Raw genomic sequence first — 16,936 nt, forward strand, 5'->3', positions numbered from 1 at the left:
GTTTAAACCTAAATCCATTTACTACTGTTTAGACTAACGTTTTTTCATAATTTCTTTACCAACTATTAGATAAGTAAAAGTAAAGTGGATAAATAAAAAAAGAGAAGTATATAGGAAAGATAAACAATAAATGAAGTCAATTGAATCTTGTACATTTGGTTACGCTTTAACATTTTTTTTTTTTTGACTTAAAATTGATTATAGTTTTAAAATATTTGCAAGATTTATAGTTAGATTTTAATTAATCGTTCCTAATACGTTTTTTTTTTTTTTTTTTTTTAAACTATACATTTTTCTGTTATATGAATGCCCGATAACGTAACAACAACTGTATCAGTAGCAGCTACAACAACAGTTTCTACATCAATTACTGATAATCGAATCGCAGAATTCTTATCACGAAGACGTGGAATAGGAAAAACATTACCCGTTGGTTGGAAACCATTGTTACCACCTACGAATGCTGTACGTCAGAAAATATTAGATCAAATTATGACACGACGTAAAGAAGAGGAAAGAGGTTTCGTTTTTTTGAATTGAAATTTTTAGAGATTCAGAAAAGGCTTAATTTGATCAGATTAAAAATTACTATAGTCTAGTTTATTCTGGATTTAATTGTTTTTGAATTAATTTTATTATCTATCTGATTGCTTCATTTATTTGCCTTACATCCTTACATCGACAATAAGTAATCAGAACTGATGTGACATGCTGATGAATGCTTTTTTAGTGATTTTTTGGATAACTGATTATATTTAATGCTTCACTGATTGTCATGAATGTTTCTTTCAGTCATGAATTATAACCAAATAAAATATTGGCTAAAGCAAATTTATTGTTACAAATATACCAACTCAGCTTATTAATTCGTTGTTTTCCATATAAATATTGCAATATGGTTATTTATAATCTAAATCTGTAATTCATCTACTTATGATTTCGGTAAATATCTGATCATCAATTAATTTTTTTTTTTTTTTGTTTGATTAACTCAAGTTGTTGCAGATCGTGCGGCTCGTGCAGCACGTGCTGAAGAGCGTAAGAATGAGGAAGAGAAACATGCTTGGTACAAAGAAGAGATAAGCGAATGTGAAAAAAAAGTAAACTAGTTACTTCGTACTTTTTATTTGTCAATTTAGTAAAATTAACTGCTATATTTTTCAGTTCTTTGGAGTTCTACATGTTTGTCATTTAGTGAAAAATGATGCGGATTGAATTGCTAAATTTTACTTAATATTTGAAATGTTCCGAAATCCATTATAAGATATCAAAAAATTTTTCATACATCTGTGAGCTTAACTACTAGTATAAGTGTATTATGATTAAACTTGTCGATTTTTATTATTAATTTTAGATTCAATGTCTAAATGCAAGGAAAATTGAATTAGATGAAGCAAAAAGTAAACTATTTGCGGAGCTCAAAGAAGTAGTTGCAAAATCGAAAGATCGGACTCAGAATCAAACTGCTTTTTATAGTCATTTAATTCAGTCACAAACTCGGAATAAGGTTTGGATGAAGAAATAATTGGATTTCTTCGGCAGTTTATTTTTGAGATAATAGAGCGATATAGAAATGTGAATTCATTTTTATTGCAAATATAAGTATCAGAAATGCTTATTATATTTTGTCATTATCTATATTTAACACCATCAACTTGTTTCAGGAGAGAGACGCGGATGTTGGATCAGTTTCAATACGACAGTTTCCTGTTGATGGTTTGCCGAATTCTGGTGCTGCGGTTACCAGTGGATATTCTGATTTGCAGGTGCGCATCTTAAAGTAGTAGGACTACCTTGCAGTGCAGTAATGGCTATTAAGATTTTTTTTAAAGCTTTTTTTTTCTTCGATTTCAGATGAATCGGATACTTCAGTGATCTGGAAAATCTTGAAAAAACAAGTATAATCAGCAGATATCAGAAACATAAAGCGGCACAATATTCATTTTATGAATCAATATTCATTCTGCTTATAAAAAGTCATGCAAGTTTGTTCGTTTGTTTGTTTGTTTGTTTTGAGAAATATTATACGAAAATTGTTGAAGCCTTTTTGCTTAATTTAGTACTGAATAACTTTTGTTTGAATTTCAGAAAAATTATAAGCAAGAAACCAAGAATTCTGGTAATGATTTGAACTGTGATAATTTCTATTTCATATTTTATCATTTGTTTTAAATTGCATTGTATTGTTTATATTTTCAAGTGGTCTGAATTTTTTTAATCATAAAAATCATTTACTTTGCTCGCGCAACAATCAGAAATCAAATTATTTTCCTTTTAATACTACGTGAAATCTTAAAGTTAAGCATTTTTGCTAACAACAATTTACCATGGTAATTGCATACCATTTTTGAGATTTTATAGTTGATGAAGACTTATATAATCGGATCATGGATAATTTTATAATAGATATGTACTTGATGGCTAATATATAAATAGATGACAGACTTGTCATTAAAGGATATATTGATAATGTCAACAGAGATTTAGTTCTTTTTTTTCTTTTTCTGAAAATACCGATTTAGTTGTCCCAAACATTTTTTTTTTTTTTTGCTACGTACTTGTTTAATGCCTGAATGTTATTAACATCCTAGAATTTATTTCTTGGGGAGCTGGTTTTTTAATTTATAGTTCAATCATTTTCTATGTAAATCACAGTTTCACTTGGTTAGCATTTATTGCAGTGAATTTTCAACGACTTTGAAATTTGACTGCCAGATATTTTATTTTGCCTCAAACTTGAATAATTGAATCAATGGCAAGGAGGAATCTAAGAGAGATTAACTGAATTAACGAAGAATGCATGAAAAAGGGCATTTAACAGGAAATCCCTAACGGAAAGGGAATTTGTAACACTAATTGCGGATGTTGAGGGCAGATTTAATATCCGACCACTAACTTATGCCAACTTTGAAGACTGCGTCATCATGATTAAGGATGATGATAAACAGGAAGAACTCATCCTTCATAGATTAGAGACCAGAAAAGCCTCGTCAAATACTGGGAATGCATTCTTAAAATTCTCGAGAAAACTGGAGAGTCGAATATTTAACAAGCCATCGAGAACGACACGAAGGAAAATTATCTCATTCAAAAGAGCACAAAGAAGGACTCCAAGGAAAGGAGAGATTGTACTCCTAAATGAATCGCACATTCCAAGAAGAATGTGGAAATTATTAAGGATCAAGGATATCAAAACTGATAAAGGTGGTGAAGTTAGGAACGTTCAAGTAGAAACTCCTACTGGAAAACTTCTCGATCGTCCAATAAATATCCTGTATCGAAGTTAATGACGAAGAAAATCATCTTGAACTTAATAACAAGGAAAATATGAAAGTTCTAAAAACCGGACAGAACACAAGGGAACTCCAGGAACTCATTGCAATGCGAAATAGAAGCAATACAAAAGGACAAACTCAATCAATCAAAAGGAGAGTAACTTAATTTTCTCATTTTTATTGTGAGACAATTAAGTGTCTGTCGTAAAAAAGAGTACAAATTATGTTTGATCAATCAATCATAATATTCATGTTTGATGTTTTTGTTTGTTTGTTTTTGATCAAACATTTGACGAAGGATTGGACGAAGGATAACTTCGTCAAATGGTTGATCAATCAATCAGCAAACATTTTCGCATCTGCAATTTAATCTAATCAAGATCGTTAAGGCATTAAGTTTATTACATTCTCTTTCTCACTACAAAAGACCAACTGTTATCAATTTCTGTTTTTCATACAAATTTTTAATTTCAAATTAACATTTTTTTTTTTTTTGATTTTGAATTTATGCAGAATCATTTGTATATACAAAACTAATCTCGACAAGACATCGTCAATGTGATGCATATCTTTGATCATGTTTTTGGATCTGATTTAGATATTTAATTTGAATTCAGATATTATTAGCATATGTGAATTAGCTTTCTATCAAATAAAATAGCCATTTCCATTACGATTAATTTGCTCTCAATTCTTCTGTTATTTCGTTAATGTAAAGCCAAAAAGAAAAAGAAAAAAATCAAAGAAACAAATTGTTTTGTATGGAAAAATCTTCAAACATTAATATATTTTATGTTTTATTAAATAATTTTTATTATTGTTGTTGTTATTATTATCATTATTTGTTGAAAAAATATTTTGAATCCCATTTTGTACGCATTTGTTTCAAATTAGAAAGAGAATTTAAAAGAAAACAGGAAAATTGGTAAAATTGAAATATTTGAAGCTAGTAAAAACTATTAAAATCTAAAATACTAGAGAGATTAAATAAAAAATAATAAAAAATTTTCAGAACTAATGGAATTGAACATTAAATGAGTTTCTAGTAATCAACATTTTCTCAATCATTTTTTTGTTTATTGTTTTTTCTTTTTTTGTTATCTTAATTGAATTGTATAATGTTGACTTCCTATAATTGTTCAATTGCTTTTTATAAATGTTTAACAATTGTGAAATTTAAATTTGATTCAATTTATATGATTCTGTTCACAATTTTTTCTAAATAATATTTTTCAAGTTTTTTTTTTAAATTTTCAAATTTAAATTTGTTAACTCAAAACTTTTTTCAAAATCTGCCTCAGAAAATTTAAATAAAAAAAAAAAAAAAAATCAAATCAAAGATAATAATATTAAAAATATATTCTCCATTAATACTAAATAACAATCAGTAATTCATGATTTGTAAGTATTTTTAAAGTGAACGATGCTCAATGATAAATATTTTTCACACTATTTTCAAAATAAATATCAAACAGATAACTGGAATTGATAATTATAAAAAATATAGACAAAAACTTGCAACAATCGAAGTTTGTTTTCAATTAATTTAAGTTTTAATTTCTAACGAAATAATGTTAAATATTTACTTAGTAAATTATTAGGAAGAAACGCTAAGGAAAAAGTTTACTAAAAGTTTGACGCATTATTTTCGAGAAACATTGCAGGAATAAGAGATTTTAAGTCGGTAAGATTTAAATCTTTTTTGATCTATCCAATACATTGTTTTAGCAATTGTTATAACGCATTTAAGGCGTCCGAATCATTTATATTTGTAATTGCTAGTTTAATAAGAATTAAGTATGCAAATTAACAGAAATATTATTGCTCAGTACATATTTTCTCTAAGCTCATATTCATACATTTGAGCCAAGCATAGTTGTTAACATCGAACTAAAGAGCTTGGCCAAAATTTGAAGGCATCCATCCGTTGGTTGTTAATGTGAATAAATATTAAATTAATTTTGCAGTAAATAAGGCTGTAATTAAAACAAAAATACTTTGTTGTCTTTTATTCAGAGCTATTAATGCCACTGACATACAATGCAAATAGTAAAAGTATACCACAGAATATATCAAAATAAAACTTTGAAACAATCAATGAAATTTTTAGAATTTAATTGAAGCAATAACAATACAAATCTTTTCAAAGGCATTTTTGTTGCTTTCGTTAAATTCTCTGAAATTCTGGCACTAAAGGTTAAAAGGTTAAATTCTAGAATGAATTCGCTTAAATATCCCACATCAAATGACTATTTTTTGGAGTATTTGAGAAAAGCGATAGCATTTGCATAGTTCATTTTAGAATAATACAATAGAAAATGCTGGATTACAATTTCAAGGAAAACATTTTAAAATTACATTTGTATGAACTTTGAAATTTGCTAATTGAGATAATCTAATATTTACCGTTTCCATTACCTGTGTTTGCTTTTCACTTCAATTTTGTCCTCTATTTTAAAATATTTTGTCGCAAATCATTGAAGAATTTAACAAACATAGAGCCGAAATCAAATATAAAATGCAAAATTTCAAGCAAAAAATTGAAAATCAAAAATCACAGTAAGTCAATGTGATAATTCATTATTCAGAAGCGAATTTAAATATAATATTTGACTATAAATTAGAAAAAAAATTTTTATTCCTCTTCAATCAACAATCAATTCTGTAAGATCTCTGAATACTATTTGAAATGATTGAAGTATCCAATCTTCGATCAATTTGCGGAATTGTTCTTCTGATAGATACAGCGGTACAGAACTTCTAAAAATGTTTACAAATAAAAAGAAAGTAAAAAAAAAAAAAAAAAAAAAAAAAGATAAAAGCAGAATACAATTTTTAACAGTCTAACATCATTCGAGAAGAAATTTATTCTATTTTAAACAAAAATAAATTTATAAGCCATGTCTTAGAGCTATTATAAACTAACATAATATTTTATTTTTTTTCGCTTTTTTATTTATAAAATTAATAATAGTAACAGCAGTAATAGCCAATTAATATTTCCAACAAAGATATTTTATATAGTTTTGAAAACTACCTGAAATGCAGTTATTTTTCAAAATGAATAATGGTTAATAATTATACAGATCATTTCTGGTCATATTTAAGCATTTTTTTTGAAAATTTAAAATGTTTTAAAATACACAAAATGACTGTTTAAAAAAAAAAAAAAAAAAAAAAAAAAGGTTAATCACAATCAAAACTAACGTTAAATCATCAACTTCATGCCCGTTTGCATCTAAATACAAATGACCCCAAAATGCTCCTAATTGACCCAAAACGATTAAAATTAATCTATTTGAAATTGACAAAAAGCATGCCGCACTATTGCCACATTCATTTGCATGCTTAAATTTGATTAAATTAGCTTGTTTAATAAAAAATAGTTACTGAAAGGAAGAAAAATGTTAACAGTGATAAGTGATAAGTTTTTATTTCATTTTTTTCATCATTGAACAGTGTGATAAAATTATTGTTATTAGTTGAATAAAACTATTAATAATTTTAAAACTAAAAAAAAAATAAACGAAAAAAAAAAAAACTAACAAAAGATAAACATTTTGATATATCATAGCAGATTCGATCAAGGTTTAACAATCGTCCACAAAGAAGACACAAGTATTGATGTGTTGATTTTCTGGCGCATAGACGACATTGTTGAAAGCAAGATAGTAAAAATATTTCACAGTAATTTTGTGATGGTTTTATAAGTGTAAATCGACGCCATATTAATGGTTCCATGCATAAACGCTTTAAAAATTTAAATATGAAACAATCATTAACAAATGAAAATAGAGCAGTAATAATAATAATAATAATAATAATAATAATAATGATAATAATAATAAGAAGAACAATTCGGAAAAAGTTTTTTTTTGTTTATTTGCTTTTGTTTTTTTTTTTCAAATGTTAATTAGCAGCGTTATTTATAATTACATATTACAAAGATTAATTAAATAATTAATTAATTATAAATGATTTGCATCCACATACAACAAATTTGAATAACGTAAATGATGAAATTTTAATGAACCGTTTTAAGCTAAAAGTTATTTTGCTAAAAAAAAAAATGAAATGATTAAAAAAATATTTTTTATTTTTTTCAATATATAATTAGAAGTTATTCGAAAAAATAAAAAATGAAATTTTAATGACATTTGTAACTTTTAATCAAAATTTAAATAATTGTATCAGAATTGAGATAATTTTGAATAACAAAACACATATGTACAATCATAATATACCATATGAAAATATTCGTCATTAATCCATTGCATTACTTCTTTGGTCCATTTATCAATGCGAACTTCTGGTATTAATTGAGGTGAAAAATGAAAATCATTTTGACCTGTAAATTTTATTTAAATATTTCGATAGATTTAAAAAGTCATCAAAAATAGCAGAATAGTAAAATTATCATTAATCATACTACATTCAATCTAACCAATTTTACAATTAAATATAAAATTTTGTGTTTATTTTCGCTCCTTTTTTATCTTTTTTCATTATATATATATATATTTTTTTTTTTTGATTTTTGATTATTTGAAATTATTGCTACTAAAATAGAGTACAAAAAATTTACAACAAAATTTTTTCAACTTATTAAATTTTAAAAAAAAAAAAACTTTTTTTTTTTTCATTTTTGGCCTGTATGATTAGTTAAAATATTTATTGTTAGCAATAATTAATATAATTATATGTAAACTTAGGTAATTAATAAAGGTATACCTGTTAGCTGCTTGTAAATATTCATAAATGTTTCGTGGCCAATATGATAACCATTATTATAAACTAATATATCACATTCATGCCATAATTGTGCCGTAAGACGTGATAAATCTGTACAAGCATATCTCATTGCTTCTTCATAATCAAATTCAACCTTCAAAAGAAAATTAATTTTCAAATTTTGAATTTTGTTCAAGTTTAAAACTCATATGAAACTATACAAAACTATGTAAAAGGTATCAATTTTATTTAAAAAAAATGTTTTTAAACCCTTTTTAAGCTAAAAGTTATTTTGCAAAAAAAAAAAAAAAAATGCAATGATTACAAAAAAATATTTTTTATTTTTTTCAATATATATTTGAAATTATTCAAAAAAATAAAGGAAATAAAAGAAGAAAAAACAAATAAATTCTTAAATTTATTCCTAAATTTCAATAATTAAAAAAATTCAAAAAAAGAAAACACACCAAATTACGTGATAAAATCCTGATAACATCTACAGGTGGTATCCAATTTTTTGAAATGATTCTTTTAGCAACATTTTTCATCACATAAATAAATATCTACATAGATAATAAACGATTGATATATAATTGAAGAAAAAAAAAAAAAAAGAAAAGATTAAAACAGTAAAATTTTCGTTTAGTTGTTACTATTTTTTAAATATGCTTGGGATAATTAAAATATTAAAATTGTTAATCAGTACATATGCAAGAAATAAATATTTAAATTGATTAAATTGATATTCGTTATTAAATTCATATTTTCTGTGCTTTTCAAAAAAATCATTTAAATATTAAGCAAAACTTTTAATAAGTTCTTATAACAAAATTTGATTATTAAAATAATCAATATGTTATCAACTATTGTTTTAAAAAATTTCCTCTTATTTTTACAATATGAAAGATAATTGTTTGCATTTGAATAAATAATAAAATTTTACAATTTTACTACATATGTATTTATTATAAATAAACAATCAAAATCACAAAACTGTAAATAATTAACAATTTCAGAATGTAGAATGATGACAATGCTATTTGCAAAAGTTTTGAAAAAAATTAAAAAATAAATTTTATGAAATTTACAATTACATTAAATAAATTATTACATTATCGCTAGATGTTAAATTTAATACTGATAATGCTTGTGGTAATGGCATACGTATCACTGATAAAATTGCTGTACGAATCATTACTGCAGCTAAGATCATTTGATAGATGAAACGAAGCATAACTAAAATTTTTTAAAAATGAAAATTATTTTTATGAGTAAAAATTTATTTACAAATTTTTAAATAATTAAAATAAAACCTCTCTTTTCGTTAATCACTGAACAATCACTTGTGATAATATAAATGCTAAGACGAATTAAGGTTGTTTTCAAATCGAATAATACCATTGGCATATTCATGTTTTCTTGCTCCGTTCTGCTTGCTTCAGTAATTAGCTAAAAATTAATAAATGACATCAATAATTTAAAAAAAGAAAAATTTCAAGTTCAAATGAGAATAATAATAGTATCAGTAATAATAATAAATCATTTAACGTTTAGATATTTTTTTTTTTCTTAATTTCTATGCTATTTATTTTTCAATATTTTTAACATATTCAAAAAAGAAATATGTACATATAAGAAGGAAAAAGAAATTTAAAGAATAAAAATAAAATATTTTTGCAAAAAGACAAATAAATTAAAATTTATAAGAGTCTACTTTTTCTATTAAAGTACTTTTTTCTGTAATTTTCAAGAACAATTAATAAAATTTGAGCTAATTGAAGTCTAATTGCAACTAAGTGTAGCAAATTTTATCTTAATTACAATAAAATTTATGCTAATTGCAACTGTTTAAGCTAATTGCATTTATTTTTTAATTCCACTAATATAAATGAAATTGAATTTAAGCAGAGCTTAATACTTTAATTAAAATAATTAATAATTATTCGATGATGTTTATAATTATTACAAAAAATATCAGCAACTTGATGCTGTTATTAATATTTTAGTATAATTTTGAGATATATTTGAGATCAATTCTTCAAACTATTAATATGTTCTTTTAATAGTTAATCAATCAATAAAAAAAAAATCGAAATTTTTGTCATTCATACAATAAATCAGTAAATGACTATTTTGTGAACAAACTTTGAAAAAAACAAAAACAAATAAACAAAATAATTTTAGGAGAAAAATAAAATTATATACATTTGATTCAAGAGATTCCATAAAATTAGAATCAGATTGAATGGATTCATCCGATGCTGTAGGATCAAAACCAAATGTTAGCTCTTTCCATTCATATTTTGCAAATTCAAGATCAATCGCATCACTATAATATCGTCCGCCATAAATTACGAATTCTAGAAATAAGCAATCTTTTTTTAAACTTTTTAATTTGAACATAAAAATGATATAATAGATGTACAAATAATTTGTTACATCAAATACTAATTCTAATACTATGATAATAATAATAATGATAATAATAAAAATAATGATAATAATAATAATAATAATTATAATGTGATAATGGTTAATAATTTTTTAATAATTATTTACTAATTTATAATAACAATAAGTCAACAATTAAAGATACGATAATAATTACTAATTTATGATAATAAACTATAATAATTGGAGATATTACAATAATTGATAGTTTTCGATAATTATTACGATTTGATAATAATTAGTAATTGCTCGTAATAAGTGATAATAGTTAAAGACATGATAATAATAATTTATAACAATAATGATAATAATTAAAGATATTACAATAGTAATATTTGATAACATTTAGTAATTTATGATAATAATAAGTGACAACAATTATAGATATGATAACAATTAGTATTGTAGATATGATAACAATGGCTATAACAAATGATAATAATTAGAAATATTATATGATTAGTAATTTTTCAATAACAATTAGTAATTTATGACAATAATAAGTGATAATTTGTGATGATAATAATTAGTGTTATCACTTCTATTACTTATCTATGCATTAATGATAGTTTAATTTCTACCAATAAATATTGCCATGCTGATTTAATAATGTGATAATAACATTTGTAATGAAAATTTCATTAAAAATTAAATTGTTTTTATGAATAGGAGAAAAAAAAATGCATACTCGTAGGTAGTTCAGCATTAGGTAATTGTGAAAAGTTTAATTCTGACGATAAAATATTCCTCTCACATTTACCTCTGCAAAATAAGCAATTAATTAATACTAACAATAGTTTGAGAATCCTAAAAATAATTTTAATAATCAAAAATGGAATCACAAATGATAATTATTCATAAATATATTATTTTGTTTAATTGTTATGAAGTAATCAAAAACAATAATTGTTCAATTTAGTTTAACTGTTTTCTTATTTCGGTATAGAATTTCCGTTTATTGATTACATTTCAGATCATTGCTTATTGTATAAAAATAATAAAGAATACAACCTTAATATTACAATTTTAAAATTTTATTATTATAAATGAACAATATTTAGAATTATATGATAATACTTTATTATTATGATTCTTAAATCTTAATTTTAAAAGTTAACATTACATAAACTTGTTTGGCAATTTTAATTTTTAAATTTTACATTCAAAAAGAACAGTACATCAACCTGTACGACAACCTGTACAATTTCCAAATTTCACTTTTAGAAATAGACAATATATAAACCACCTTTCTCAAAATTTTTAAAAATTTATTTTTTTTTTAAAAAAAATGAAGATATACATGAACAAATAAACGATGATAATACTTCAATTTTTATTTTTATGATTACAAATAAAAAAAAATTTTTACTTTACAATGCCAATTACAGAAGGTTGAATTCTCATACCATCGTCGCAATGTCTGTCACGCCAATTATCTGTCCACTTATGACATACAGCAATAAAATTTGAAAATAAATCACCATATATCGTACTTCCACACTCTTCATCAGTCCAAAAAGAACATAAAAAAAAAAGCATTAAATGGTCAATCAATCAATCAATCAATCAATCAGCTAATCAATCAATCAGTCAGTCGATCATTCAATCAGTCGATCAAGCAATCAGCATTATATGTAATTGTAATCTAATTTGTTTTAAAATAAATGATATACCTAATTGCATACCTCTTCACTTATTTGATCAGCACCAGAGCATATTAAATTATCGATTGTTGTAGTAAGTAATACTTTACTTGTATCATCATTAAGCATATGCAATCTGTGTAAATATTTTTACTATTATTAAAAATTAAACAATTGTAATAAATTAAATTAAAAAAAAACAAAAAAAAACAAAAGGCAAAATCAAATTAAATTAAATTTTTTTATCAGAAGAAAAAAAAGTGAAGGAAAAAAGAGCAGAAATCAACCATCTTTTATTGAAAATTAATTTTCTGCATTAATAGGGCGATAAAATAATAATGAACAATAACTTCACAAATTATAATAAGTAAAAATAATGAAAAAAAAAAGCGATTAAATTAAATTAAAATATTTTTTCTTTAAAAAAAAAAAATAAATAAAAAATAACCGTTTTCGTTGAAATCTACGTTTGGGAATAATAGGTAAAAGGCAATGAGCAATTTCATAACATGCTGGACATGGAAGTTTCACTGACCATAACAGTGGAATGGTCAGTGAATAGGGATCACGCTAAAAAAAAAAAGAAAAAAAAAACTTTTTTTTTCAAAATGTAAATTTTGCTAATCAGTAATAAAATATAAATAGCTAAAAGTAAAAGTAAAAGTAATTAATGTTTTTATTTGAGAAAATAAAATAAAAGGAAGAAAGATATTTCATATAATGCAATAACAATAATTTCATTTCATTTAAATAATTTAAATAAAGTTTTTTTTTTTTCCTTTTGAAATACACCTGTGTAATATTTGTAGCTATTAGGCATTAATTAAGGAAATTACAGAAATTTTGAAATTATTTCTATCTCAAAATATTAACATTAAATTACTTTTGATTTCATTTGTTTTTTTATAATTTTAAAATTAAGTTATTGTGCTAAAAATAATAAATTTTGACATATATAAAAAGTATATAATTTTAAAAAGGCATAAATCTTTTTTATTCATAAAGATTACTATCTAATTTATATATGTTTATTTTAGTCCAATAATTAAAATAATATTAAGAAATTAAAAAAAAAAAAAAAAAAAAATGATTCAAATATTATTCAACAGATTAATTAATAATAAGTCAAAATTAGAATTAATAGATTTCTTATATACCAATTGCAGATCAGGTCATATTTTAAGAATAAAAAGCGATAGAAATGATAAATATAATTTATTTTCTTTTACTCTTTAAGTAATTATTTTTTATCATTTTTTTTTTTTTGTCAGATAATAGTACGTTAATAATTTCTAAAAATTCAAAAATTTTCAATCAAATTACGAACATATAATGGTCCAATATAATTTCGAAAACATTTAAAGTGCGCATAATGTCCACATGTTTTGACATCAATACCACTAGGAACATAAACTAAATTTGCATATTTTGGTGAAACCTGTAAAATAAAAAGAAAATGAACGAATGAAATAATATTGGAATTAAAACTTTATGCTAATTAGTTAAACAAATGATTTGATTAATTTTTTTCATTTTTTTAATTTATCCATTTTAATAAAATATTGGATTTAATGAAATTAAAATCATTCATTATTAATTTTCTATTATCGAGATTCTTTGTAATTAATACAGTTTTAGTTTAAATCTTCGCACTTTTTTTTTAAAAAAATACTCTTTTTTTGCATCAAAATTTAGCAAAAAAAAAAAAAAAAAAAAAAAAAAGAAGAAATTAATAAATAAAAATAAAAAAAAAAAGCTAACAACAGTTAGGTATCTCCATAGGGCAAATTCAAATTTTTGCTTCATCATCTCAGTTACACAAATGCCTGCTTTACCATTCATATCCATTAATGATGAGTAATCATTAGGTGATAATGAGTAATCAGCTGATAAACTACGTTCAATAGCTAAATAAGTTAATCTAATTTATCTAACACATATTGTAACATTTTTTAAACTTTTTTAGTTGTTTTATATTAAAAATAAATAAATTAGATAAATATTATTATGAATAATTTGATAGAGCAAAGTGAAGTAAAACATGAATATGAAATATGATTCACGATTAATTAGTTAATTAATTAATTAATTAATTTGATCAGTTAAGATTATCATGAGTTTTATGAGTAGAATGAAGCAAACATTTGTATAAAGCATTCATTTGTTTAGATAAATTTGACAAAAAGTGTAAAGTAAATTGTGGGTTAATGACTTTTCAATATGTTTATCAATATGATAAAATAGCCAATGATAAAAGATAATAGAAGGAAGAGAAAGAAAAATTCATCATTAATTACTATTTGTTAAATAAAACAAACAGAACAGACCATAATTAACAGTTACGCGACACAAAAGTCCAATAGGATACATCGATGAGTTCAATGTTATATTATTGCAAATTGAACAGAGATATTCTGATGGTATCGATGGCAACTGAAAAAGAAAACAAGAAAATATTTTTATAAAACATTTACAATGATAAATTCTAATTTCTTAAAATTATTTTTAATTATAAACCAAAATTTTTGTTAAATTTTGATAATAAATGAGTTGATAATTCTAATACATATTGGTGAAATTAAAAAAATGAAATGATATTTCAAAATAAGTTTAAAGTAATGACAATTTGAATGCGAATAAGTACACATTTTAATGAACAAGCAGCAAACAGATCAATTTGCCTAATTAAAAATTTTTCAGAAACTATTGTCTTAATTAATTTGGCAATTGTCATAACAATGATAATTAATCTAATTAATTTAAGTCTTACCTAATAGAAGATAAGTCTAATTATACTTACTACTCTTGCAGATATCGATACACTTCGTGTAGATCTCGACCTTCTTCCCGCAGATCCTGGCATTCTTACCTCAGATCTCGATGCCCTTTCCGCAGATACTCCAATTCTTGCCTCAGACCTCGATTCTATTTCCGCAGGTCCCGGCAGCGATGCTTCCATAGATCCTCCTTCTTCTTCCGCTGATCCTGATATTTCCATAGATCCTCCCCCTGCTCCTTCTACAGATCCAGATTCTTCTTCCGCAGACTCCATTGCTTCTTCCGTGGATTCTGTCATTTCTTCCGCGGATTCCATTGCTTCTTCTGTAGATTCTATCATTTCCTCCGCAGATTCCATTACTAATCAATTTTCCTCTGAACTGCTTGCAAAACCTGAAAGCACTCAACATGAAAAGAACGGTATTTCCATCTAAGACATTGTCGTAGTATTTGTTACAATGCATTTAAGACATTTGTATTATCTATATTTGCATCGTACATTTCATTTTCCGCCATATTCTTTGATCTCTAAAAAGTATTTTTGGATATGCTCGACGCTACTGTATGCTTGATCGAATCATTACTGATTACTGATAAGATGGACAATGAATGGATTTTTGTAATATAAACTCAAAATTGCTAGTTTAATAAGAATTAGATATGCAAATTAATAGAAGCATTAATGTTCAGCACATATTTTGTGTACTGAACAATAGCTAGGCTCGTATTTCAGGCTCATATTCACTTGAGCCAAGCATAGTTGTTAACATCGAACTAAAGAACTTGGCCAAAATTTGAAGGCATCCATCCGTTGGCTGTTAATGTGAATAAATATTAAATTAATTTTGCAGTCAAAAACAAATTTCTTCAAATATTTATTTTACAATTTGTATTTCTGTTTCTGCCACAAATAAGTCTGTATGCTAGACAAATAAGCAAACACTTAAATGTTCGGTAAATAAGGCTGTAATTAAAACAAAAATACTTTGTTGTCTTTTATTCAGAGCTATTAATGCCACTGACATACAATGCAAATAGTAAAAGTATACCACAGAATATATCAAAATAAAACTTTGAAACAATCAAAGAAATTTTTAGAATTTAATTGAAGCAATAACAATACAAATCTTTTCAAAGGCTTTCGTTAAATTCTCTGAAATTCTGGCACTAAAGGTTAAAAGGTTAAATTCTAGAATGAATTCGCTTAAATATCCCACATCAAATGACTATTTTTTGGAGTATTTGAGAAAAGCGATAGCATTTGCATAGTTCATTTTAGAATAATACAATAGAAAATGCTGGATTACAATTTCAAGGAAAACATTTTAAAATTACATTTGTATGAACTTTGAAATTTGCTAATTGAGATAGTCTAATATTTTCCGTTTCCATTACCTGTGTTTGCTTTTCTCCTAATTCTGTATTTTAAAAAAGTACATGATGGAATTTACGATAATTTACTTGAATATTTTCTTCAAGTACGAAACAAGTTTGCAGCTAAATTAGAAATTTAAGCTGAAATCTCAGTCATCAAATAAAATGCTGTCTAAATTTTTCATTTAATCATTTTCGAAAACACTTAAATTTCTGAAATAACCCTCGTTACATTACAGGTACTCACATCAAAATTACCTTTTATTTTATGCTCCGCAAGAAGGAGAAGAGTTAAACAAGTCTAATCCCATGCAGCATTTTAATTAGCTGATGAATTGATCAGTCAATTGATTATAATTTATAGCTAATTAATAGCAGTAAAGAAGAAAAACAATTTAAAATATCTCTTTAGGTACTAACTGTCAAAATAGGTTTAAATACTAATTATTTTTAAAAAAAAAAATGTTAAAATAATCAATTATCTAATTAAGTAGTGCATCATAAACAGTTTAAATAATAGCATTAAAACTAAACCTAAAAGATATTTATGTTATAATCAAATAACTGTGCAAAAAAATCACTGATGAAACATTTTTTAGATCATTTTAAGCATAATAGTTTACAAAGAAAATATAAAATATTTCTGTATTAGGCATTATTACTACTGCGTTAATCAAATTTTCA

General features: G+C 24.2%; 2 protein-coding genes across 3 annotated transcripts; one reads left to right on the forward strand and one right to left on the reverse strand.

The window, feature by feature from the left end:
- Positions 1 to 306: 306 nt before the first annotated feature.
- Positions 307 to 1,875, forward strand: Bm8904 (Uncharacterized protein; the record flags this gene model as incomplete). Its single annotated transcript, XM_001895993.2, has 5 exons — positions 307 to 520; positions 1,006 to 1,100; positions 1,355 to 1,507; positions 1,665 to 1,766; positions 1,855 to 1,875. 5 exons carry the CDS (start codon positions 307 to 309, stop codon positions 1,873 to 1,875), a joined length of 585 nt encoding a protein of 194 aa, XP_001896028.2.
- Positions 1,876 to 5,920: 4,045 nt separating this feature from the next.
- Positions 5,921 to 15,236, reverse strand: Bm818 (Uncharacterized protein; the record flags this gene model as incomplete). Of its 2 annotated transcripts, XM_043079283.1 has the most annotated exons (16): positions 5,921 to 6,035; positions 6,483 to 6,622; positions 6,822 to 7,025; positions 7,520 to 7,623; positions 8,007 to 8,160; positions 9,118 to 9,242; positions 9,320 to 9,455; positions 10,212 to 10,366; positions 11,146 to 11,219; positions 11,827 to 11,900; positions 12,143 to 12,236; positions 12,549 to 12,670; positions 13,428 to 13,538; positions 13,862 to 14,007; positions 14,428 to 14,533; positions 14,901 to 15,236. In XM_043079283.1, 16 exons carry the CDS (start codon positions 15,234 to 15,236, stop codon positions 5,921 to 5,923), a joined length of 2,196 nt encoding a protein of 731 aa, XP_042935217.1. The 2 variants fall into 2 exon arrangements, with proteins under 2 accessions (XP_042935217.1, XP_042935218.1); XM_043079284.1 differs by lacking the exons at positions 9,118 to 9,242; positions 9,320 to 9,455; positions 10,212 to 10,366; ... (6 more) ...; positions 14,428 to 14,533; positions 14,901 to 15,236 and having other exon boundaries at positions 8,007 to 8,136.
- Positions 15,237 to 16,936: the final 1,700 nt, after the last annotated feature.

This window comes from Brugia malayi (genome assembly GCF_000002995.4).
Source record: "Brugia malayi strain FR3 genome assembly, contig: Bm_v4_Chr2_contig_001, whole genome shotgun sequence".
In the NCBI taxonomy this organism is placed as follows: domain Eukaryota; kingdom Metazoa; phylum Nematoda; class Chromadorea; order Rhabditida; family Onchocercidae; genus Brugia; species Brugia malayi.